Raw genomic sequence first — 24,052 nt, forward strand, 5'->3', positions numbered from 1 at the left:
TTCAGCTCATTGGGATCGTGGGACCAAAACTGAAGCAGATCCAAATCTCAGGTGGACCGCACCACAGGAAAAAGTGGTGATTGACCATAGGAAGTTTTTAATGGTGGGCGTTCAATCTCCACTGTTTCCTGTGGTGTTGAACACCTGAGATTTAGATCTGCTTCAGTTTAATTCGGGCCCACGTCTTAAAATGAGCTGAAAAAATGGCTGGATGGCGTGGATATACAATACATACATCAAGGTGGGCCCCACGATCACGAGCTGACCGAACTAGCTCATGTCACCGCTAACTGAATCCGCGCCCATTTCTTGGACCGGTATTGTAAATAAAGGGACTGGCTAACTTGAAGCGCCAAAACATAAAACGCCCCCACACGTGTGCACATGGCACATGCGTGCAGGATTCGGCATATGCATAAGGTGGTTCGTGAAATTTTGGACGTTTCATGTATACGTGGGCCACACGTGAAAAGGAATGGATGGTCCGGTCTACGTTCAACTTGTATGTATAGATGAACCTATGAATAAGTAAGCCAGATTTTTAGCGTAAGGAACATGGACTGACGGAAACCATCTGATGAACGTCCAGATTTTAATGTGTCGTTTTGATATGGCCCATCGATGGGAGATGCCATCAACGGTTTGGGATAGAACTACAGATGGAAAGGGAAGAAATTTTTGGGCCCTTCCCAGCTAGATACCTTAGCAGATCGGTTTGGGCCAGAATAGATATGAGGCTACACTTCCTGCAACGAGCTGGATTTGTTTGGGCCCAGGTCGGGTTTTAGGCCATATAGGGGCAGGTCATCTGCAGGTCGGGTTGGGTAGAGTCCAACCCAAATACAACCCATTAACAGAGAAAGGGCCACATTTTTTAACTCAAGCCTGCCCACTTCCCATTTAGGTTGGACCCAACTTGCATAAGAAGCAGGCTAGGCTAATTGACCTGTGGGCCTTTCTAATCCATTGCTACACCGGTCAGGCAGGACCTAGACTGACTTGCTGGATCTCTCCATTGGCAAAAGGAGAGATTAGACGTCATGCTGGCACGGATCTTGAGTTATTCGAGGCGCACGTGTAAATATCCTGGCCGGTTCGCGTGGGGGAATCACGCCGTCCTAAAAATCAGGTAAGCCACCCATATAAACTGAAATATGCAGTTGGTCATTTTTCCCTAGCCATTTGCTTTTCCCATACAAGCTTGGCCCAACGGATATGTGGGACCGTCCAGATTTGGGTCACGCCATGTTCAGGTCAAGAACCACCTGATAAACGGCCCAGGTTGTGCCATGAAATTTTGTATGGTTGGCACACAAGGGTCCATGATTCAGTGATCCAAACGGTTGATGATGATGGGCTTCCATTTCCAATGCCATCAAACCTATCAAAATTCGTGGATCCCTCCGAGTGGGCCACATGCCATTTCCGAAACCCAGAAAACCAATCACAATTCGTGGGTCCCTCTAAGTGGCCCCACACAGATACCTCAATGCCTACGACATACTTGTAAATTTGGATTGATGTTATATACATGATTTTATTGCAATTCAATCTACTTGCTAATAAAACTTCAACTTCATTCATCCACTGAGCAAATGTGGCACGTTCCATTTTATTGGCCACATTTTTCATCATCCAAGAATGATGATTTTAGGGCCATAACAGTGAGCCCCTCCAATCCAAGTGTCCACCTTAACTGAAAGTGGCCCACCTAGTCCCATGGAATAATTCTTACTGGATCATTTCTCTCTGCTACTGTTCTCCCTACTCTTATCCTCAAACAGAACTCCCATTTCTTCCAAGCTCTTCCCTTTTGTTTCAGGTAAAAACACATAGAAGAAAATTGCCCCCAGAAGCGATATCGCTCCGAAAATGAAAAACGTGTATCCAAACGATATCGCTTTGGAAATGGAAAGAAACGTCATTGCAACCATTCCACTAACGATCCGATTCACACTTATGGCGATGCTGGATCCCTGGGCACGCAGCCTCATTGGAAATATCTCCGACGAGTACACCCATGTGATTGGTCCCAGCCCAATAGAGAAGAAAGACACATATGCACATACAGAGATCACGGACAGCACAATGGCCCACTTTGATTTCCTCTCTGATGCCTCAAGAACTTTCGAGCCAATGCCGAGCACAGTTATAGATGCAGCCACCCCTGTTGAACCCAAAAGCAACAGAGGCCGTCGTCCAAACCTATCCAAGAAACAGGCCGACAGCAGCACGAAAAAAGTCTTCACAAAGCCCATGGCAATGGTCACACCCACCAGCTCTTTCTTCTTGTGGATTCCCGCTGCCTTGAACACTTCAGGGCAGTAATATACAACTGCATCATTGCCTGATGCCTGCATGAAGAAGTTTAAACCGATCGCCGCAATGAGGACCCGCCGGACTGGCCGCGTGGGTGTCAGTAGCAGCTCCTTCCACACGCCTTTTCTCTGCCAGGTATCCATGTTCTTATCATTAGTAGTAGAAGTATTAGAAGCAGCGGCCGCGGCTTCTGTTATCTCAAGGAACCTCAGCTCAGCTTCTCCTTCATCACTGGATGTTTTTAGCAGGACCTGTCTGGCTTCCTCTGATCGGCCTCGCATGACCAACCACCTCGGTGACTCCGGCATTGCCAAAACGCCGATCGCAACAAAAATGGCTGGGATCGCAGCGACTCCGAGCATTAGCCGCCAGTTCAGATTCTGTGGCAGACCCACAAATGCATAATTGAAGATGTAGCCCAGAAGGATGCCTATGTTGATGAAGACTTCAGGCAATGAGGTGAGGAAGCCTCGGGTGGTTGCAGGTGAGATCTCGGCCGTGTACACAGGAGCAATCATGAGGGAGTAGCCCACGCCAATTCCCGCCACTATCCGTCCTACCATTAGGAAGGGAAAGCATGGGGCAAGGCCCATCAGCAACGAGCCAATCAGGAAGGTAGCAGATGCCAGAACAATGGTGTACCGACGCCCAATCCAATCAGATGTTTTTCCAGCAGCCAAGGACCCAAGCAAGGAGCAGGCATTCAACGACCCAATCAAGATCTCTTCCTGCGTTGATGTGATCCCAAGATCATCCTTGATGAACAGCACAGCACCACTCATCACTCCAATATCTGCACGCAGAAATCGTACATGTAATCACTACATTCAAGCTAGATTTTAGAACATGGTTTCAGAGAGACACTCGCCCAGCACCAGAACCGTTACCAGTCATTCCACTTCGACCAGAATCAGCAAGTCAGATAGTGACGCCACAAAATACACTTGTTCCCAGAGTGGGTAACTCAGTTCATTCTTCAGTGAACTGATTCAACTTAATTCAGTGAGTTCTCATTCCTCAATTCAAGTTCAAACTCGCTGGATTTTTCTAAAAGCCAAAAAAGCAGGTGTCTTAATCTGATCTTTCACGTTTCGAGTTCTGGAGTTTTATAAAATACCCCCAATTCCCAGTTGAATGAATTCGTGATTCAACTCACCGAGTTAAGCCAATTGAGTATCTGATCTCGAGATCCCCATGATTCATAAACTAAACCAATCCGATATACTACTACAAAACAATGAACAAAACCATCCAATGAAAACATCAGAAGAGATTTGGCATACCATATCCCAACAGAATCGAGTTCATCGAAGCCAGAACAGCACCCGCGAGCACATACTTGTTCAAGTGGGTCGTGTTCCAAATACGGATGATCCCCACCTTCTGTTCTCGGGCATTGGCTTCAACTGCCTCTTGACCTCTCTCCTCTGCAGCCATATCTCTGCCTTGTCTCTCAATTTCCATCAGATCAGTTCTCTGCAACCTATGTCACGCCAAAGCTAAGGCCCACCAGCAGAAAAGGAGAAAGGAAGGAAAGCCCACCTCAGCTCCACCCTTTCAGATGTTGGGTTTGTTGAGATAGAGATGACTGGTGATGGTAGTGCTTCTCTTCTTGCTCATGAAAGAAGTGCATAAGAATGGAGGGCCCCACCATCATACATGCATTTGTTGCTTATCAGCATTTCTATTTAAGGAACAGGGATTGTGATGAGTTGGCAGATAAAACAAATAAATCAGTTAGGACGCGGATTGCGTACTACCCCCGCCCCTCCCTAGCTCCGAACGGGCAGTTCTGTGGGCGGACCCACTGTGATGTACCTGTACATCCAAACCGTCTATCCCTTTTCTCATATTATTTTATGGCATCAAAACAAAAATGAGGCAGATCTAACGATCAAATGGACCACGCCACAGATGACTCTTGCATTTAATGCAACTGGCATTTAATTCTTTGTGCATTTTAATGCAACCAAGCTTATTATTTGGTGTGGTCCACTTGAGCGTTGGATATGCCTCATTTTTGTCGTCATACCTTAAAATAATCTGAGAAAAGGGATTGACGGTTTGGATGTACAGATACATCACGGTAGGCCCGCCCACAGAACTGCCCATTCGGAGCTAGGGACGGGCGGGGGTAGTACGCAATCCGCGTCCAATCAGTTAGATACACGTGTCTTTCTCAAACTGATTTTTTCTTGTACGTACAAGACGGACATTGACTGTTTTAGAAGAAGCTACGATTCAAAAATGTTCCAAAACTCAACAAGTTCCATTGACTCGCTGGCTAGAATTTGTAGGAACTCGTAGTTGACTCAGCTGAGTTTTCTGTCTCCAGACCAAGTTCGACACGGTCGAGATTGATGAGGTGATTCACAGCACATCCGCTGACATGGCACGCCGGTTTGAAACCTGGGCCATCCATCAGGTGGAGCCCACTGTCCAGGTGCCCTTGCGTAGCAATCAGACCAACAGCACATCAGGTACCTGAAATGTATGTCACAAATGAGAGTTGGCCCTTTTTCTGTCATTTTTCTCTTGTAGGTGTGGCCTGACTGATGGCTAACCTGATTTTTAGACCCCTGCATATTCAGTGGGTCACAACCTGACAAATGGCCCAGATCCCCCCTGTGCTGCAAATCGCCCTTTTGATCTCATTTTGTGTGAATCTACTTAGCATCTCTGTCAAGATTGTGACTTGAAGGCATGAGCTGGAGTATAGTGCTGAGTTGGGAATCTTGGAATTATTGAACCTTCAGCTCTCTACTTTCTGATCTCTCTACAAAATGCTGAAAATTTTCATTGATCAATCAGAACTGGTCCAGATTGATGACATATGGCGGGTCCCAAGCACCAAGTACAAACTCTGATTTCATAAGAAAGTCCACCTAGTTGAACCATCTACGGGGGAGAGCATGCATGTATGTGGTCTTCCTTGACTCGGTATGATTGAGTCTTGAGTTTCTGGAGGCTGCTGTCCACTGAGCCACTGGTTTGTCAGCTAAACTGAAGTATAAACAAGATTGTTCAAGTCCAATTGCTTTTTTGTTATTGCCGAAAAGGTGATAAGAAACTCATAGCAGCAGCTGCAAAAGGGGAGGGGGAAAAAACTTCTACAGAGAGGATACAGATTACTACCATAATCCATGGTTTGCCACCTAGACTGAAGCATCAACAGGATTGTTTGAGCGCCATTGCTTTCTGTTGGCACTGAAAGCAACTGCAAAGAAACAGATCTTAAAAAACATTCTCTGATACAGAGCCAGTTATACTAATAACAAAAGGTGTGTGTGTGTGTGTGTGTGTGTGTGAGAGAGAGAGAGAGAGCATACAAATCACTGCCAGAATTGTATTGAGATGTGGAGAGCAATATCACTAATAAAAAAGAATTGTGAACAGCTAGGTAATGCCAGAACAATCAGCAAGATAGATATGTTTACAGGATTTTGTTTCCGTTTAACGAAAAAAAAAAAAAAAAAAAGACGAAGAAGAAGAAGAAGAAATCAATGGATCCTAAGTGGGAGGATTAGGATGAAACCACTGAACAGATACCGAATCCTCTGTGAATAGCTTAAGCCATTAATCATTCCCTCCCCAGCTAACATTTCCCTCCATAGCACTACCTTCTTCCTAACAACTGCTCCAACCTGGCCAACTTGCCAAGGCAATTTCATGGAAGCCAATCCATAGCTCTGCATGTTTGCAGACTATAAGCAAGATGGGCTCAATCTTGCACGTCTTCTCAAGAAATGGAGATACCACTGCTCCAATCAGATATTCTACTTAACATTGTCTCTGCTTGTTGAGTTTAAAGAACTGATGGAGCAGTCTATGGACTTCCCCATAGTTTTCCACAGAAACTAGACGACATTTTATCCACTGCGGGAGCTTGTTTGTGGCATGAGAGAAGCTTCCCTTCGATGGATTGGATGAGTAACGTGAGTCCACCAACAAGATTGCTGCATAGTCATTGATGTGCCTAATTGCTCGACCTGGGATCATGACAATTGAAGTAAAAAAGAAAGGAAAAAAGAATAGAGATGTGGATCAAAAAATATAAACACAATTGTAGATGGCCATGCATAAAACTTGCTTGTGTAAGCATGGACTATACATACCAATTGATTGATTTACAGCCTTCATGCACAGGTTTTCATAGTATTCCCTTCCCCTTCGCTTGCAACTTCTTAAGATATCAAAACCAGATTGAACAGTATTTTCATTAGAGATCTCATCGGACAAGAGCTTGGCAGGTCTTGTGGCATTTGAGTCTCCCAGTCCTTCAATATGTTTTACTCTTTCCATCAGCTCCACATCAGATGGGCTTGGATAGGGAAGTCCGACCATAACTACACATCGTCCCATTCCATCACTGAAGTTGATACCTTCTGAAATCTTTCCACCAACTACAGCTAGAAGCAGTGCACCATGAGGTATTGAATCTTCTCTAGAACCAGCAACAGCCAATGTGATAGCTTCCTTGTATTCCTTAAGAACAGCTTCAACATCCATATTACTTCTGGGCTCCCTGAATACACGCTTTTTCTTCAGAATTCTCGCCAGGGTGCCCGAAGCTTTCCATGCATCATAGACCTGCCCTTCATACTCAAATGAAGAGAAGAACACAACAATCCCTTCAGGAACCACTCCCACTAAATTGCACAGCAAACGCCCTAGCTCCTCTATCTGCAATGCAATCCAATTGCCATGGCCATCATACACTTAAATAGAATCAACAAATCATAGATGCTTTTCAACAATAATAATAAATATCTCAATGTAATAAAGCTACGTTGAGTGTGTTTCCATAATGAACATTGGCATGAAAAAGCAAACAGGATTAATTGGATTTGATTTTCAAAAGCAAACTGGATTATTGAATTTGATTTTCAATGCTGATTAACTACTGACCCCAGAAAGAAAATTCCAAAGAAACAGGTGCAAGTTATGTAACTTGGACATAGACACATTTGTAAGTGCCATATCCAGACACAAGGTGTTGGACCCAGGGAACCCTAAAAACCAAACATGATGACATATTTGTACAGATATATAATGACATTCAAATGTCTTATTATATAAATTTTCATTCAGAAATATGCAAGGTAAAAAAAAAAAAAATTTTAAAAAAAGGAATCTGCATTACTAGAAATAGATCAGAGCAACGTAAGAAGTATATGAATAGTGCTAAATATAAGAAACCAGTAATTTGTAAATCATAGCAATTGGGCAACAAATTCAACTTGTGTCAAAAACAGAAAGCCTTCTGACAGTACAGGGATCTCACCTCATGGATGCTTACAACTCTTCTCTTCCAGATCGCAAAAGCATCAAGTTTTCTACTATTTTGCTTACATAGCTCTAAAGAACTGCTAGGAAGACACCTATATAGACTATGATCCGCTAAATTTAATAGCAAAGAGACCCTATGTTGTATACATATTAGCCCTTTTCCTTAGGGGTCGTTTGGATGGGAATAAAAGGAGGTAAATGGGAGGAATTGAGAGTAAATGGTATTTGAGGTGTGTTTGGATGAAAGTAAATGAAATGAAATGAAATGGGAGATGTGCATGTAAATGAAATCCTCTCTACGAGAGAGGATTTGGAAGTAAATGGGGGTGAAATGCCTTTTGAGATCCCTTGGAGAGTCGCACGTGTAAACAAGGTGCCGCTATGCACATGTCCACCATACACATGTCAAACTAATTATACTCCGAAACAAAGCAAATATCAGCTACATCACTAAAATCACACCAAACCATCCAAAGGATGGCCATCCATGTGGACAGTTAAAAAAACGTTGGCAAGTTGTTTATTTGTTATCTTTACGCTTGTGGCCTACCCGAGGCTTGAAATTTCCTCATTTTTGGCTAAAGCATATATTTCAATGGGCTTATTACAATCACTCTATTAAATTTTGCATATATACACTAAGTTGGGATATTCCTGTGAATATATTGAAATTTTCAAATGCATTCCAATTCCTCCCATTTACTCTCATCCAAACAGAAAATTTTTATTTCAAATGCATTTCATTTACTCTCATCCAAACACAATTGTGTAAGCCATTTACTCCCAATTCATTTACCTCCAAATCCATTTACCATTTACTTCCATTTACAAGCTCCCAATCGAGCCCTGTGCATTGATGTAGCCACAATCAAAGGCCAAATCGTGTAAAGAGTGGACCCACCAATCAGATCAGTTCCGCACAAAGATCAAACCCATCAGTGGGTCATGGATGTTATTAGTTGTTAATTTTTTAGATGATATCTCTGTTTCTTTATAAACACAGGTTAATTAGTTTTTTTAAGGATTGCTTAGTATTTAAATTAAGATTTCCTTAATGGTTAAGTTATCTTAAAGTTGAAGAAAACATTCTCTTTAAATAAGTTGTGTTAGGGGGTTTGTTAAATGTTGAACTATTGATAATTTAAAATGAAGAAAAGACATTATTTTCATTGAGAATAGAGAGATGTGAGATTTTTCGCCCCTCTTCTTTCCCTCAAATCAAAATCATAGATCCATATGTGTTAAGTGGCATTGGAGCAGTTCCTTTTGAGATCTTAGGGCCACAATTACCTTTAGTTGATCCAAAGGTATCCAAACGTAGATCCTCTAGTCGGATTTGATCCAAATCATTCGGATTGACGTCCACATTAATTGGAATCCACCCACTGAATCCCATTCTTGATGAAACCAAATCATTTTCATGAGCTATCAAGCATAGGTCCTTTGATCACACGTGTGAACCGCACACAATCAGATGAGCAAGGTAGCTTTTAAGCTCTTAGGTGAATTTTTTTTATTTATTTTTTTAAGTCATGTAATGATAAGAATGCCAAGTAACAAAAGAAAGGTGGGTAATTTTGTCTTTTCCTCTTATTAGGGCATCTCTTTGTTAAGCCTATATAAAGGCCTTAGTTGGACATGCGGTATTATGTTGATGCCAGTGTTTTAAATAGCGTGTAGCATATAGCATGGCATCTGGCCCTCTATAGCCTTTATAGCGTGTAGCGTAAGCTACATAATCCTTAATATTTTTTAATTAAAATAATAGAAAATATGATAAAAATTACAAAACGCATAATTTCTATGAGTTCTTAACTATCATCAACCACTATCTTCCATGCAAAATCTCTCTCTCTCTCTCTCTCTCTCTCTCTCTCTCTAATGCAGGGACATGTGATGACCTAATCATAAATGCATGTATAATCAGGTTAAAGAATGTTCAAATAAATACACGAATCAACTAACCATTTCCAATCAAAGGGATTAGCTAAATTTTAACACAAAGATGAGGTCATTCCGTCAAGATCATGCCCCTAGCATAAAATCGAGTAAACGGTAAAAAGGGAGGACCTAGGGATATGAGGATATCTCAGATCTAGCAAAAGTCAGTCCATAGTCAAGTTTGGATCTGATTCTACTAACTAACCATCCCTCTTTTCTGTTCAAACTATAAAGGGGATATCCAAAGAAGAACAAAAGGGGTGAAGAATAAAGGGTTTGAGATGAAGAAAGTACAGGTCATTTTGTCATCAAAAGAAAAGAATGAAGATGATTCTTACCTTTTCCTACACCTCGAAGATTTAGAAAGAAAAAAACATGAAATCGAGGTGGAATCCTCAACACCCAAGGGTCAATCCTGAAACTCTAATTTCTTGAATAAAGAAGAAGAAAATAGACGAATTTCTATTCATTCAATAATAATAATAATAATAAAATAGGATTTATCACAACGTATATATAAGCTATGGAAAAAGTAAAAGTGCACTAAAGCCCCTGAAAATAAGAAAAATAATAAAAAAGACGAAAAATAAAGAAAGTGCAATAAAACCCCTGAAATAAGAAAAAACGAATAAAAACGCCTAAAACTAAAACACCCGTTGGTAGGGTGTGAAATCCGACCCATGGATCTATGGTCAGGGTGCAGTCATGCCGCTCCTACATTCGTAGCATGTCAGAAAATGGGTCTGATGGACTCAACGTCCATCCACATAATTTCTACCAGTTATTGACTACAAATCTGGATCATCCACTTATTTCCATGCAAAATCTCTCTCTCTCTCTCTCTCTCTCTCTCTGTCTCTCTCTCTCTCTGCCTTTAGACATCTCTAAGTGTGACTTATTTTTTATTGAAACATCACAAATTCATGATATAGACAACAAGTTGGATGGTCTGGATTGATCTAAGTGCTCTATGTCAAAGGAAATATCAATCTACACAGCAGATTTACAGCTTTACAGATTTACAGATTTACAGATTTACAGATTTACAGCTTTGCAGATTTACAGATTTACAGCAAGCCTTCCCGCAGAAGAGTGTCGATATGCTATCTACGACTTTGACTTTGTAACAGAGGAGAATTGCCATCAACATGTCCCCACAGCTCCTTACCTTTGACGAAAATCCTGAAATGAAACGCCCAAGCAGAGTAGTTCTTGCCATTGAAACGAATCAAAGAAACATCAGACTTATCGGAAGACATGAGGTCAACAGAACTAGAACAAGAATAACCGAGACTAAGAAACTTGAGAGCACGAGACTAATGGATATTTAGAGCTATAGCTCTGATACCATGACAGTTTAGAGTCCTTTTGAAAAAGTCTGCCTTTCTTCATTGACAATTGCCCATTATATAGGTAGATTACAAGCTATTTAGGGAAGAAATACAAGCTGATCTTCAGCCCCTACCATATATACATCTATCTAAATATACTGTACAGCTAATATATCTTAATTAAGGAAGGAATAAATCTGTATAACTGTCATATCAGTCAAAGCTGTAGATATTAGCTGTAAATCTGCTATTAGCTGTAAATCTGCTGTAGATATTAGCTGTAAATCTGTAAATCTGTAAATCTGTAAAGCTGTAAATCTGTAAATCTGTAAAGCTGTAAATCTGCTGTGTAGATTGATATTTCCTTTGACACTCTATCCACGATATGGACCACAATTTAGATTGTCCGGATTTGTTTAATATAGTGCTATTTGTCATAGGTATAAGTCATCACCATTTTAAAATAAGTGTTAAACTAACAAAGAAAAAACACTTAAAAAATGAGATTTCAGGTAGCTTACACTACACGCTATGCTATGCTACATGTAGCATACGCTACATGCACTGTAGCTTACGCTTTATACCCTATAACTTACGCTACATAGCGTTTTTGCTACGCAACATCACATAGTGTACGCTACGCTACAAGCCTACAATGCTACCGAAAACACTAGTTGATGCTTATAAAAATAAAAGCTTGGCTTTCTTTTATGCTTCTGGTTTGGAAGAAGAGGAGAGGGAGCTTATCGTGATATCTAATTCTTAATAGGAGGTTGTTGGGTTCTCCCCACAATCTTTGTTTCTTTTTCTTTGATACATTTGCACCTGTAGTTGCATTGATTCTTCATTGCTGACATGTCATCAAGAGGAGGGTTCCCAATGCTTCGTACGATTATTCATATACAGATTCCCATCCGTATCATGATTGTCCTTAGCCATCACAATGAAGAAGATAGAGACATTGCAAATACTAATCATGCTTGAAAAATTGGAGTACAATGAAAAGCTCTAAAACATCATTATTCATCAATGTCAAAAACAAATAATGTTCTCTCAGTCCGTTGAATCAGAAGATGCAAAAAGAGACGTGCTTGAAAGTATTACGATACACAATGATAAACATAAAGAATTGATGGCAGGATTAACAAAAAGGGTGATGTAAAGTTTGTCCAACTTCTAAGGAGATTTCTGAATTTGGGATGTCCCAACAACGATGAGAGCACATAGATCGAAGAATCATAACTAGGCGTAAGACACGGAGAAGTCGCAAAGTGATTGAGAGCAAGGAAAGATGTTACAGTCAACCATCCTGATTGTAAGACCAGCAAATACACTCTAAAAGAAATAGCAGAGGCTGACTCCCAAAAGGTTTTTTTTTTTTTTAATAAAAAAAAAATAGCAAAACACATCATTCTAAAAGAAAAAGGGAAAAGAATCCGAAGCATGGAAGACTAGAAAGCAAGGTCCAAAACACAAGTGTAGAATGCAAAAGGATAAAAAAAGGAAAGAAAGCAAATCTGAGGTTGGAGGCGAGTATCCATAGTCTGCCTGCAACCAACCCCTCTATACACTTAAAAGCTGACTCCCAAAACGTGGAAAATAACAAAGAAGTGAAAGCAGAAGTGGTGTCATCTACAATGCCATCTCATGAAAGCGATATTGAGAAGACACATTGGCCTCCATCATCAACTCTTATCAAAAGCACGCAAAGGAGCAAGAGAAAGGCGGATCACAGCAATGTACCAACACAAGTTCAAAACTCGAGGACAAGATTCTTTTTTCCCCAGTATGTAGCCATGATCGAAGGCTAAGATTGCGTAAAGAGACCCCACAACCGGATCAGTCCAGCATAAAGACCGCACCCACTGGTGGGCCATAGATGTTATTAGCTATCATTTTTTAGTTGCCATTTTTGTGTTCATAGGTTAATGAGGGTCTATTAGGGCTTGCTTAGTGGTTAAGTTAGGGTTTGTTGAATGGCTAAGAAGTTCAAGTGAACCTCCTCCTTAAACAAGTTCTATTAGCAGGGGTGTTTTCAATGTTGAACAAAGGAAAATGAAGAGAAGACATTATTCTTTTTCTTTTCTTTTTTTCTTTTTTCTTTCTTTTTTTTTCTTTTTTTTTTTTTTTTTTTTTGAAAGATAAGAGAATACATTATTCTCGTTATTGAGAAAAGAGAGATGTGATATTTTTCACCACTACCCTTTCCCTCGTATCAAAATCATAGATCCATCTACATTATACATGCAAAGCATTTTACGGCAAACTTAGCGAACATCTTATAACCTGATCAAACGAGTATCCACCACTTAGGGTGGGGCTCTCAGAATACTGACCATTCTGGCAGAGCTTCGCGAGTTGTAGCTAAAATCAAATGAGCTTCCAGATGGCCCACGGGAAACAGCAATTGGTAAAATACTCTCTGGTGGGACAATATGATTGCATGAGAAGAAATGAAACTGGTCGCGTGGTAAACACGGGAAGAGTCGTTCCTTTGTCTCCTCTATGGGCTGCAGAGTTCCCCCTGCAAGTACAACAGCATGCGCTTGATCCACAATCTGTAGAAAGTTCATATATAAGATATGGATTACAAAGTATCATCACTGAAGCATGAGGAGCATAGGACATTATGCTGGTTAGATTAAGCATTTCATTTACAAACCTCAGAAAATATCTTCTCTCCAGCAAGCATGACATATTTCAGGTATCCTTCTTCTTGTTGCCCCGAGCATGTGGGTGGTGGCCTTGAAATTATCACTCTTCCATCACCATCGTTATTGGTCAGTGAAAGCAAGAAATCAACCAATGACTGAAATCCCAATAGACTACTTCCTTCGATGCTACTGTTTCCGCCATTGTCAAGCACAGAACCTAATTGCAAACTGACCAGTTTTGTTCCATATCCACTGACCTGAGAAAACCAATTATTTCATGAGCTCATATCAAGTGAAAGTTACGGATGCATTGAGTTCAGTAGCTACAATCAGCATACCTTGTGGACAATGTTGCTTTCCTTTATATATCTAACCAATTTAACCATGTTTATGTTGTCAATATCGAGAGAAAATAAGAAATCGTTTATGGCCATCGAACAACCACGGACACTTTTCTCTCCAGAGGCTTCTTCAGCACAACAAGGTCTAACAGAGCCAGCACTCTTGTCTCCAAGTAAAAGACGAAGAAAAGCCCGAGTTATAACCATCAGAGTTTGGATGTATCGCAGATTTGCAGCTCCCAACTGATTCCGAAACCTATCAAGGTATGCCTCAAGGTGGGAATGCACCTGCTCAAGCTGGGCAATGGAAAGCTCAAATAGTGAGTTGTAATGGTCTCACTTGATCATCAAGTTACTTGTTCAAACTTCAAACCAGGTGAAGGGGAATCAACCTCTCAGTTCCCAAGCTTGACTCAACCAAGTCAGTGGAATACTCACCATTTAGTGAAGAAGAAAAATCAGGTACTGATGGATCAGGCATGAAGTTTCCCGATGCTCCCATTCCATGCAAATGGGGCTCATGGTTCAGTTATCCTCATCATTGATCTGATTATGAGCCCCAATGTGGATAAGGGATGCCACAAAAACCTGGAAGTTCCTAGCGATCCACCTTTCACCTTTTTCAAGATTGTTTTGGTATTTTTTTCTTAACAATCTATTTGTGGGATACTATTCAAAGGACAGGACCTTAGAATCTGGAAGAGTTTTTGGGTATTGCCTATCCATGGTGGGGCCCATCATATCCATGATCTAAATCACCAAACCCTAAGCCCTACTTGTACAAAATGACACACCAGGAGACTATTGCATCCTGATGCATTAGAATCCAACAACTCCTCTTTTATGCAAGTACCCAGTGAATTGGTAATTAACTCAGCTGATTCTTCAGAAAACTGGAATTTGGACCAGGTGCTTGGAACCCAGATAAACTCACTTGGCGCAACCAAGCCCAAAGTCAACCAGTGAACTTACAAACATCAAAGATAATAACTTGTGAGAATTGGATAAGGATTCATATTACCTGTGAGAGTGTTACTTTTGTGTTGTACATATTAGTGAGGGAGTCAGCTAGATTGTGGGCTTCATCTATAATCACAACGCTGTTTTTCAGATTTAAACCAAGCAATTCACGAGCAGATTTCAAGAGAAGAGACTGGTATGGAAGAACCACAAGATTAGCTGTTGGGACCATGCTCCGTGAGCCATAGTATGGACAGGTTCCAATCTTCTTCCCAAGCTGCACAAGATCCTCCATGTCCAAGGCCCCGCGCTGGCAGACCTCATCCCTAAATTGCTTCTGTAGCTTTTGCTTATGAAGCATTGGGCATCCAGAAGAAGATTTGGTCTGACGTATTCTTCCTCCATCACCCTGGATCTGCATGGTGCCACTACCAATCTGAGAAAAGCACATCAAGTGCCTCAGCAATAAGATTACTTTTACTAAAAGGATCAACTATAGTTGCATGAAGCGACAAGCAAAGCGACAACAATTACTGATGCGGGAGTGGGGAAGCATCCGTTTGTATACTAAAGCAAATAAAAACAGCAAGGCAGCATGATCAGGAATGCGATTCAAAGCAGGAGCTTCGCCTAGTTACAAGGATAGTGCAACTATGGGATCAAATGAAATATGATAAAGAAAAGGAAAAGAAACTTATTTTAGTAGACATACCATCTGCTATGATTAGCGGATCCATTAAATTTGAAAGTAGTATTCAGCAAGAATAAGATCACTAATTGCAGCGATGGCTTGGCAATTGAAACCTTAAATGTCTTAAAGTTGGTATGTAAAATTAACACCTGTTAATGTTGTACCAAGACATGGAGTGGGATGGCAAAGGGTATGGCCTGGTACCAAATTTACACTTAATATTGAAGTGCCAGATATGGGCAGGACACCCATTTAAAGTGCCCAGATAACATAGATATGGTGCCTCAACATTTCTTTCAAGGAACAGAAAGATGAGTTTACAGTACGAAATGACGAAACTATAAGGTAACACTAGCAACCAATGCTTAGTAACTTGATCAGGTAGTCAGAAAACCCACTCAGTGGAGTAGACCCAATCTTTATGCAGGTGACTGGATCAATTGACAACAAGACATTCGGTTGACTTCTCGTAAAAAATAAATTGAGTACTCAAAAATATTGGATTATGAAGTGTCCTTGTTGAATTTTTCCAAATCAAGTATTTGAATGAATATTGAGTTGATTTGGACTTGGGTCCTCACCAAGTTGTACTCAAGCTTTGAGTAGTCGAAATGCTCCAGTGACTTGGATAAAGATGGAGCAAAAGGACTACAAAATCAACACTTGAATAGTGCATGCTAGTTCCCTCTTTATTTAGCTAAAGACATGTAAATAGGGAGAACTACATGAAAGAAAACAAAACATGATCAAAATAAACACTGCAGATGAGATAGCAGACATAGAAACAATAAGATATTCCTTGTCAAAATCCATCAAGAGAAGGGTAAATGATTTTGAAAGGATAGAGATCTAGAACCCACCTATTTTGTGAAATATGCTGATTCTATTTGTAGAAATCAATTTCAGTAGGAGAAGCAAAATCCACTAAACATATATTAGGGCAGTGAAGTCTGCTTTAATATGATTTGGTCCTTATATGTTCAAGCCATTTGGGTATCGGCAAAGTAGTTCTGTCGTGGTTGGTGCCTTTCCCTCTCAATGGCATTTAGTTCTTCTGGTCCTTTGTGAAATTGCATGGAATAGTTTAATATGGCACGCGGAAGCTTAGCGGATCTAAGGAATGAATGGCTATGTCCTAGAGGGGGAGAGGGAGGGTGATTAGGACCAAACAAAATTTATGCCTTTTAACACACAATTGCTTACTTAAACTAATATGTCAATTTAAACTAAGTAAGGCAATTAACTCTAAGGCTTCCAAGCTAATAAAGGGTCCAATCACATAGAATACAATAGATATATCAATCAAGCAACTAGTCTATAAACAATAGTGTACATGTGTGTAAGATGTGCTAACTATTCAAATCCTAGCATTTATCTAATCATGCATACACATAATTCACTAATTAATGACATAAGCATAATTAGAAAAGTGCTCAAATGACAATTCTCAAACACAAGCATGTATAGTGGTTCAATTTCCCTACTCCACTCCCAGCGAACGCACTCTTCCTAAGTATATCGGTATTCACTATCAGAGGTTTTAAATCAGGTTCACCTCTAACCTTTACAACCCTACACAAAGACTTAGCATACACTCCCACCAGAGGCTCCTGCAATAGATTTTAGTCGGTTTTCTATCGGCTAACCAACAACCTCGTTCCTAGTCCAAGGACCTATGTTTACTCCTGCCGAAGACTCTTATGCAGACTAACACATACACACCCATGTCCGGTGAATTTGGCCCTACACGAGCCTAAGTCTTACACAAGAACCCATCAAGTTTGGGTTACAAACTATTACCGTCAATCCTACACAAGGAAAGAGAGTATGAACTCACTAATTGACACCTACTAGTCGAATTGAGTCCCTTTGACGCATCTACTCGGGTTGCTTGATCAATGCTCTCTCGTGCTTCAATCAGCTCCCATTTCGCTCCCATGATCGTTGATGTTGATGCTTGCCGATGCTTTAACTCTAAAATCAAACACCTTACATGCAATACTCCATTGAGGTAACAAAGATAATGGGAGGTGGGTGAATCTCTTACAACACATGGAAAGGTTGTAATTCCTAGGAGATTCACCTAGATGGGTGTTCTGGAGGATTTTGACAAGGATTTTACTATGGGTTTAAGTCTAATCTCTAGAACAAGGTGGAGATCAAGTTCATATTCTTCATTGAGGTTGGAGTCCTCTTTCAAGTGATGAATCACAAGGAAGATGACTTCGATCTCAAGGATTTAGAGGCTAGGAATGTAGGATATGGGTGGGGAATCTCATAAGCTTCTATTGCACCAAAAACTCATCAAAATGCCTAAGAACCGAATGCACCTTACGCGTCCTCAGGTCTAAGGATCAATCATCTTTCATGCATCATCAAGTCATCTCACGATCACAGTCCAAGCTAATGGGCCCCCAGATTGTTGACTTGATATCGATCCACCAATGTAAGGGCGTGTTTGGCCAGACGGATCATAAGGGATTAGGAGGGATGGGATGGTAAAATCCCGGGATATGTCAAACGAGCCAGACAGACTCGATGAACTTGTCCCGGGATATAACAAACCCGTGGATCTTAAACCAATCCACTGACATCACCGTCATTACCTTAAAATTGATCCCATCCCTCCTAATCCCGTTCAATCATGCCTGGGGCGTGTTTGGTTGGACAAATTTGAAGGGATTGGAAGGTAAAATCCCGGGATATGCCGGGCGTGCCAATCAGACTCGGTGAACTTGTCCCGGGATATAGCAATCCCATGGATCTTAAACCAATCCACTGGCACCACCATCATTACCTTAAAATCCATCCCATCCCTCCTAATCCCATGGGATCCATCCAGCCAAACAGGCCCTAAGTGACTAAAGGTCCAAGCATATATCCTTTGTTCATAACACACTTACACTCTTGTGTAGGGTAAGGGTAAGGCATACACCAACACCAAGTCGGTTCCCAATGGTGGAGCCTGTCCATCCTGACCCAAGTTAGTCCCCTCACACAAGACGACCACACATCTCACGAATTGATGTCCATAGGTGTATCCCATGCACCTGTGAAGGTCATGATCTAACAGGGTACTGAGATCCATGGACCACGACTCTCCCACATCAATGACTGTCATGTCCAATCTCAAGTTCCCAAGGACTATCAGAGGAATCATTCCCCAATGATCTACGGCTGAGATCGCCCTAATCATATCCACACGGTTAATTGATTAGAGCATACATTAGTTTTCTAGGGCACTAGCTCCAATAGTAAGCCCCCCATTTGCTTTTGGGACAGTATCATTGAAAGAATTGAGAGAAAAAGGGCTTCCTGGATGTGTAATGTTATGTCTTTAAGTGGCAAAATTAACAATGCCTCCCTCTCCAGTATGCCCATCTACTTCTTATTGTTGTTTCATTGGCCTAAATCTATTATTAGCAAAATAGATAGAATTCGCAAGAATTTTCTCTAGCAAGGGAGTGGAGATTCCTTCAAGTATCCATTGTTGAAATGAAAAGATGTGTGCACCCCCTATGGTGAAGGGGGAACGAATATAAAAAACTTGGAATTCATGATCAAAGCCCTTTTGGGTAAAGGGGTGTGGCATTTTGGGGCTGAGGATGATAGCCTTTGGAGACAAGTGGTTGCAGCTAAATATGGCACTTCTAGGCTGGATTGGTGGCCTTCAGAGTCGTCGAGCTACAGAGCCTCCTTCCTTTGGAAGAACATAGCTAAGCTTTCCAGGTCCTTTACAGAAAACATCTGTTACACTCTTAGTGATCACAACAAAATAGATTGTGGCTAGATTTCTGGTGTGGGTCTTTCACGCTGGCAGAGGCTTTTCCCTCCCCATTCTCTTTAAGCTCTAACCAGAACATTCCTATAAAGGACTACTTCTATCATAACGAGCAAGGAGGAGTTTGGATCCCTTCTTTCAATGAGGAAGAGATTGTTGAATTTACGTTGTTGCTTTCCCTTTTACAAGGAATCTGTCCAAACCCCCTCTCAGAAGATACAATTGTTTAGAAGCGTTCGAGTTCGGGAGCATTTTCTGTCAAATCCTTTTACAATCTTCTTTCATCCTCTGCCAACCCTTCTGCTTGCTGTCATACAGGAGTAATGTGGGCCTATGGAATCCCTCTGAAAGTGGCGGCCTCTGGCTGGCTTGCGGGGAGAAACAGAATTCTGACGGTAGATAATATGCATAAAAGGGGAATGGTCCTTCTTAATATCTGTATTCTCTGCCTCATAAATGAAGAGACCGTAGTTCATTTATTTATCCATTGCCCTTTCATAGCAGGCATTTGGTGGAGTGCACTGCGTCTGGCAGATGTTTCTAGGGCAATGCCTCTCTCTCTAGACCAACTATTTTGTGCATGGCACGTGGAAGATTGTGGGGTCTTGGGAAAGAAGAAATGGTATTGCTTATTGTTAGATGTCTTGTGGGCAGTTTGGGCGGAGAGAAACAATAGAGTATTTAGAAATTTGAGCCTCTTCTCAACAGCAATATTCTCTAAGGTGTTGGTGCTTTTTAGGGATTGGGCGCCTTAAGGAAAGTCATCTCTCTCTCTTTTGTGGTTTCTCAGGGGTCCTTTTCTGCCCTTCTAATAAAAATTATCATCTTTCAAAAAAAAAAAAAAAAAACATGAACTCATCTAGTGCATTCATGGCTCACACATGCGAACATGGGACTCATGTGCAACATCCAAGCCATCTGAAAGAGCGATCCACTCATGCATCTATAAAAAAGAAATCAAATGTTAGAAATAAACCAATGATTGTCCACATTAAATGTACCACCGGATTAGCAGAAAAGACTGATTTTTGGATCAGGGAATATACATTGACATGTGTGGCTGCAAGTGCAAGTCCTGTTCATATTTTTCAAAAGCATACATGCAGCCTAGGATGCTTGTGTATGAAAACAATCACTCCAACAATTCTAAAAAAATGCAATCCTGAATACATGCCTGCAGATGCACTATTTTACCTTTTCATAGTTATAAAGTAAAAATTCAATATTTGTCATATTTACTCTTGTAGCCAAGGAATTGTTACGAAACAATAAAAAGAAAGACCTGGAATGAAAGCAGATGATTCAGTGCAGGACCTTGATTTTAGAGCTCTTTTGGTTCTTATTCTTCTGCAGCTCCAAACACTGCTCATTGATCCGTGTTGAATTTCCTAGCTTCAGAATGTCTGACATGAATAAAGAGATGATACTTTCAGCAACGATATAAAACTGAACCCAGGCTTTTCAAGTACACTATCAAGTGTTTGGACATTGTACAATGGACAAATTTCTTTCAAAGGGACATTATCCATGTGACAAACTGCACCAAAAGTTAACGGCCAGTAAATCCTATCACCATACAATTAAGATTAAACGGTGATGAAAATAGGGCCACCCACTCGATCGCACCACCTCCCAAAAGAGTCAAATTTAATGGGGCAACTGCCAATCCGTCTCATTCACCCATAGAAAAGTTTCAACAAGGATGTTCCAAATGTGATAGTTCGTTCCCAAAATGCAAACTAATTGCATATGGTAAAACAAGTGTAAATCTGCTACCAGTGAATCGTGTTACTGTCATATTGGAATTGAATTGTTACAAGAAGCAGGCCCCACGTGACTTCACCACCTCGCAATATCAATGAAAGTTGGGTCTACAATCCACTTCAAATGACCACCAGATTTCACCCTCAGTAAACTTCCATTAAGGATGTCTGACACTAAATCACTCCTCCTTTTTTTCTTTTTGAGAATTATGTGATACACAAGCCGCATCTATGCACAATACACGCAGGCTTTCAGTTTCAACAAGTGGAGCTCCTGGGTTGGTAATCAAGATCATTGGTACAGCCTGTCCCACCATGGATGGACAATGCCCCAAAAAATCTCCCCAATAGCGCAACGTTAACTTTCCAATATGTAGCCTACACACGGACAATTAAGAAGAGAAGTACAACAACCATCCACATTCAGCTAAAAGAATTCCAAGATTAGTTGAAAGATCGTCCAATCTGTTACATTTTTGCGGTATGGTCCACCATGGTCGGAACAAACAGGCAGATAGCCTGAAGTATCAAATCAGATGCCCCAACTTGTCCAAATTGAAAACCTGAATATACTGCTTAGAGATGCAAATCGAAAACCTGAATTTACTCTTTAGAGATGCAATTTGAAAACTTGAAGTATCAAATCATACAATTCCTCATTCTTTTCAAACCATATGCAATTTCCACGCACCTCAAAAGCATCGAAACCAACCTGCATTGATACAGAAGTTCTTTCTGGAGCCCAGACATACTACCTTCATCTCCGAACTGAAAACCGTCCTTTTCAACTCCTTCACAAACTGCGACAGCTGTGAATGTGTCCTGCTACAAAAGTAAACCTTCAAAATATCCCCATCCCCTTCACCACCACCATCATCATCCTCATAGTCATCATCGTCGTCATCGCTCGAACTAAAACAGCTGCGCCCAGCCTTCCTCTTCAGATCCCCACCATCCATCATCCCATCCTCTCCGCTCTCATAATCCTCCACCAAAAACTCCGCATCTCCCTCATCCAATCCCTCCACATCCTTTCTCTTCTCTTTCTCCTTCTTGCCGATGCCACAGCTTCCTCGAGATCTTCTCTCATCGAAATTCCGCGATTTAAACCCTAGTTTCCTCGTCTTCTTTATCTCGACCGCAGAAAAATCCCTCATCCAATCCGGTTCGTCGTCAGATGGATTGCCTGAATTTTCTTCTGTGGCTTTTCTTGCGTTCTGATCAAGAGAATTTTTCGATCGCTGATCGACGGCCCACTGCAGAGCACTACATATGATGCTTAGAGTTTTGCCAGTACCTGTAAAAGGAACGGTAGTTTGATTTGGAGAAATCTAAGCCGTGGGATTGAAATCGGACGCTGGAGACGGAAAATGAGAGAGGTAGAGAGCGGATACCTGTTGGACTTTCGAGCATGGCGACTCCTCCCTTTTGTAAGGACTGGTACAGAGCGTTCATGAAATCGATTTGTATCGGGTAAGGTTCGAATGGAAACGCCGGGAATTTCGGGTTCGGGTTCGGTAGCGGTTCCTGTTTCCCTTCCATTCCTCTTCTTTCTGCTTCTGCTGCTGCTGCTTCCTGCTTTGGGTTTTTCTCGCGCTCCTTAGGCAGCCTCGTTCCCGCGCTCTTTTAACGGGGAGAAAAATAGCTTTGATGCTCTGGCGGAGTGTGGTACTTCCAACACATGCGCTCCGAAACTGTACACATGAAAATTTGTACAACCGTGCATCCTAACTTATGTCCATCATAAACCAAAAGGTAAGCATAAGTTGCGTTCTGATTGTTTGATTGGTGGATATTTAATGGACGGTTAGAAGGGAAAATGGTTGGCTGTCCCAATTCGACTAACAAAAATCCATTATTGAGAGGTGATGATGGTTCATTTTGGATGATGTCCTATCTAGGATCGGTCCCGCAGGTTAGATGGTTCATTTCCTTGATTGGCGGTGCCATGTATGCGTCAATCCAGACCGACACATTGGTTAATTGATCCAAACCGTCGATTTTGGAACCATCGGATGGTTGGTTTTACTGAAATTCATCAGCGGTCTAAATTCAAGAGACAATATCAAATGATCGAGATAGTGTTTTCGATTAGGATAGTGGGGATACGTTTCTTGTACAATGGGGCCGGCATGTTTGGTAGCCGGTTGGGCACGCGTGCATGCCTGGCCTTAGGAGCGGTTTGGATTGGCCACCATGAAGACATGGTTCGGTCGCCAGGCTAATTACCAGAAACGGGGAGGCGTCTTCCTGCAGGCCAGGAGAAGCAATGGACCGAACAGTAGGGCTCAACCCCAGCCCAATCCTAATCCAACCCAACCCAACATAATCTCTGGTCGAGAATTCACAACCCAAGCCTAACCTAAGCGGGCTTGGTCAAGTTAGTCGGGTGGATATGTGCTGATGTGTTTGTTATTACGTTAGTTTATTATATTTCAATACATATCTTATTTTTGTTACCTATGATTTTATTAATTATATATGTAATTATTTATTGTAAAGATTTTTATTTTTTCCAAACAAACAAACTAAAATACAAGACAACTACTTGAAAAGTCATGTTGTGTAGCATACAATCTATTTGGTAGAAAAATACGACGTATCATGTTTGCTTGAGTCATCGGAAATGACAGACCAATGAGCACGGCAGAAATGAAATTTCCCATGTCTTCAACACAGACATTCTGGACTCAATTATAATTTACAAGAAACTTAGATATTATCTGAGAGCCGAATGCGATACAGCCTGCCCAAGCCCAACCCAATGTCAAGTCAGTTAGGTTGAACCTGCCTGACTTTCAGCCCTACCGGCTAGCCCAGCCCTATAGAACCCCACCATGGACCCTAAATGCGGCCCAAGGGCTGTGCCATCTTCAAATTTATGCCAGGTTTCTGAGCCAGTCCACGTCAGATTTCAAGCCTGGACTGGGCCACTTGTTGGTTCAGTCTGATCAAGTGGGCCACCACTTTTATAAATAAAAA

At 41.3% G+C, this 24,052-nt stretch overlaps 2 protein-coding genes and 1 long non-coding RNA gene across 4 annotated transcripts; 1 reads left to right on the plus strand and 2 right to left on the minus strand.

Annotated features, from left to right (window-relative positions):
- Positions 1-1,739: 1,739 nt before the first annotated feature.
- LOC131256680 (polyol transporter 5-like) lies at positions 1,740-4,033 on the minus strand. Its single transcript, XM_058257667.1, has 2 exons — positions 3,603-4,033; positions 1,740-3,112 (listed from the first exon to the last, which is right to left on the minus strand). Exons 1-2 carry the CDS (start codon positions 3,781-3,783, stop codon positions 1,740-1,742), a joined length of 1,554 nt encoding a protein of 517 aa, XP_058113650.1. The 5' UTR covers positions 3,784-4,033.
- LOC131256688 (uncharacterized) lies at positions 2,315-3,340 on the plus strand. The gene is made up of 2 exons (XR_009176918.1): positions 2,315-2,454; positions 2,568-3,340. It is a non-coding gene; the product is annotated as an uncharacterized LOC131256688 (long non-coding RNA).
- A 1,607-nt stretch (positions 4,034-5,640) lies between the features above and the next one.
- Positions 5,641-22,711, minus strand: LOC131256695 (uncharacterized). 2 transcript variants are annotated; one of them, XM_058257694.1, is made up of 9 exons: positions 22,465-22,711; positions 21,783-22,367; positions 20,622-20,710; positions 14,897-15,250; positions 13,873-14,172; positions 13,543-13,791; positions 13,217-13,438; positions 6,435-7,002; positions 5,641-6,308 (listed from the first exon to the last, which is right to left on the minus strand). In XM_058257694.1, exons 1-9 carry the CDS (start codon positions 22,610-22,612, stop codon positions 6,100-6,102), a joined length of 2,724 nt encoding a protein of 907 aa, XP_058113677.1. In that variant the 5' UTR covers positions 22,613-22,711; the 3' UTR covers positions 5,641-6,099. The 2 variants fall into 2 exon arrangements, with proteins under 2 accessions (XP_058113677.1, XP_058113667.1); XM_058257684.1 differs by having other exon boundaries at positions 14,897-15,271.
- Between the last annotated feature and the right edge of the window lie 1,341 nt (positions 22,712-24,052).

The sequence above is a fragment of the Magnolia sinica genome, chromosome 1 (genome assembly GCF_029962835.1).
Source record: "Magnolia sinica isolate HGM2019 chromosome 1, MsV1, whole genome shotgun sequence".
In the NCBI taxonomy this organism is placed as follows: Eukaryota; Viridiplantae; Streptophyta; class Magnoliopsida; order Magnoliales; family Magnoliaceae; genus Magnolia; species Magnolia sinica.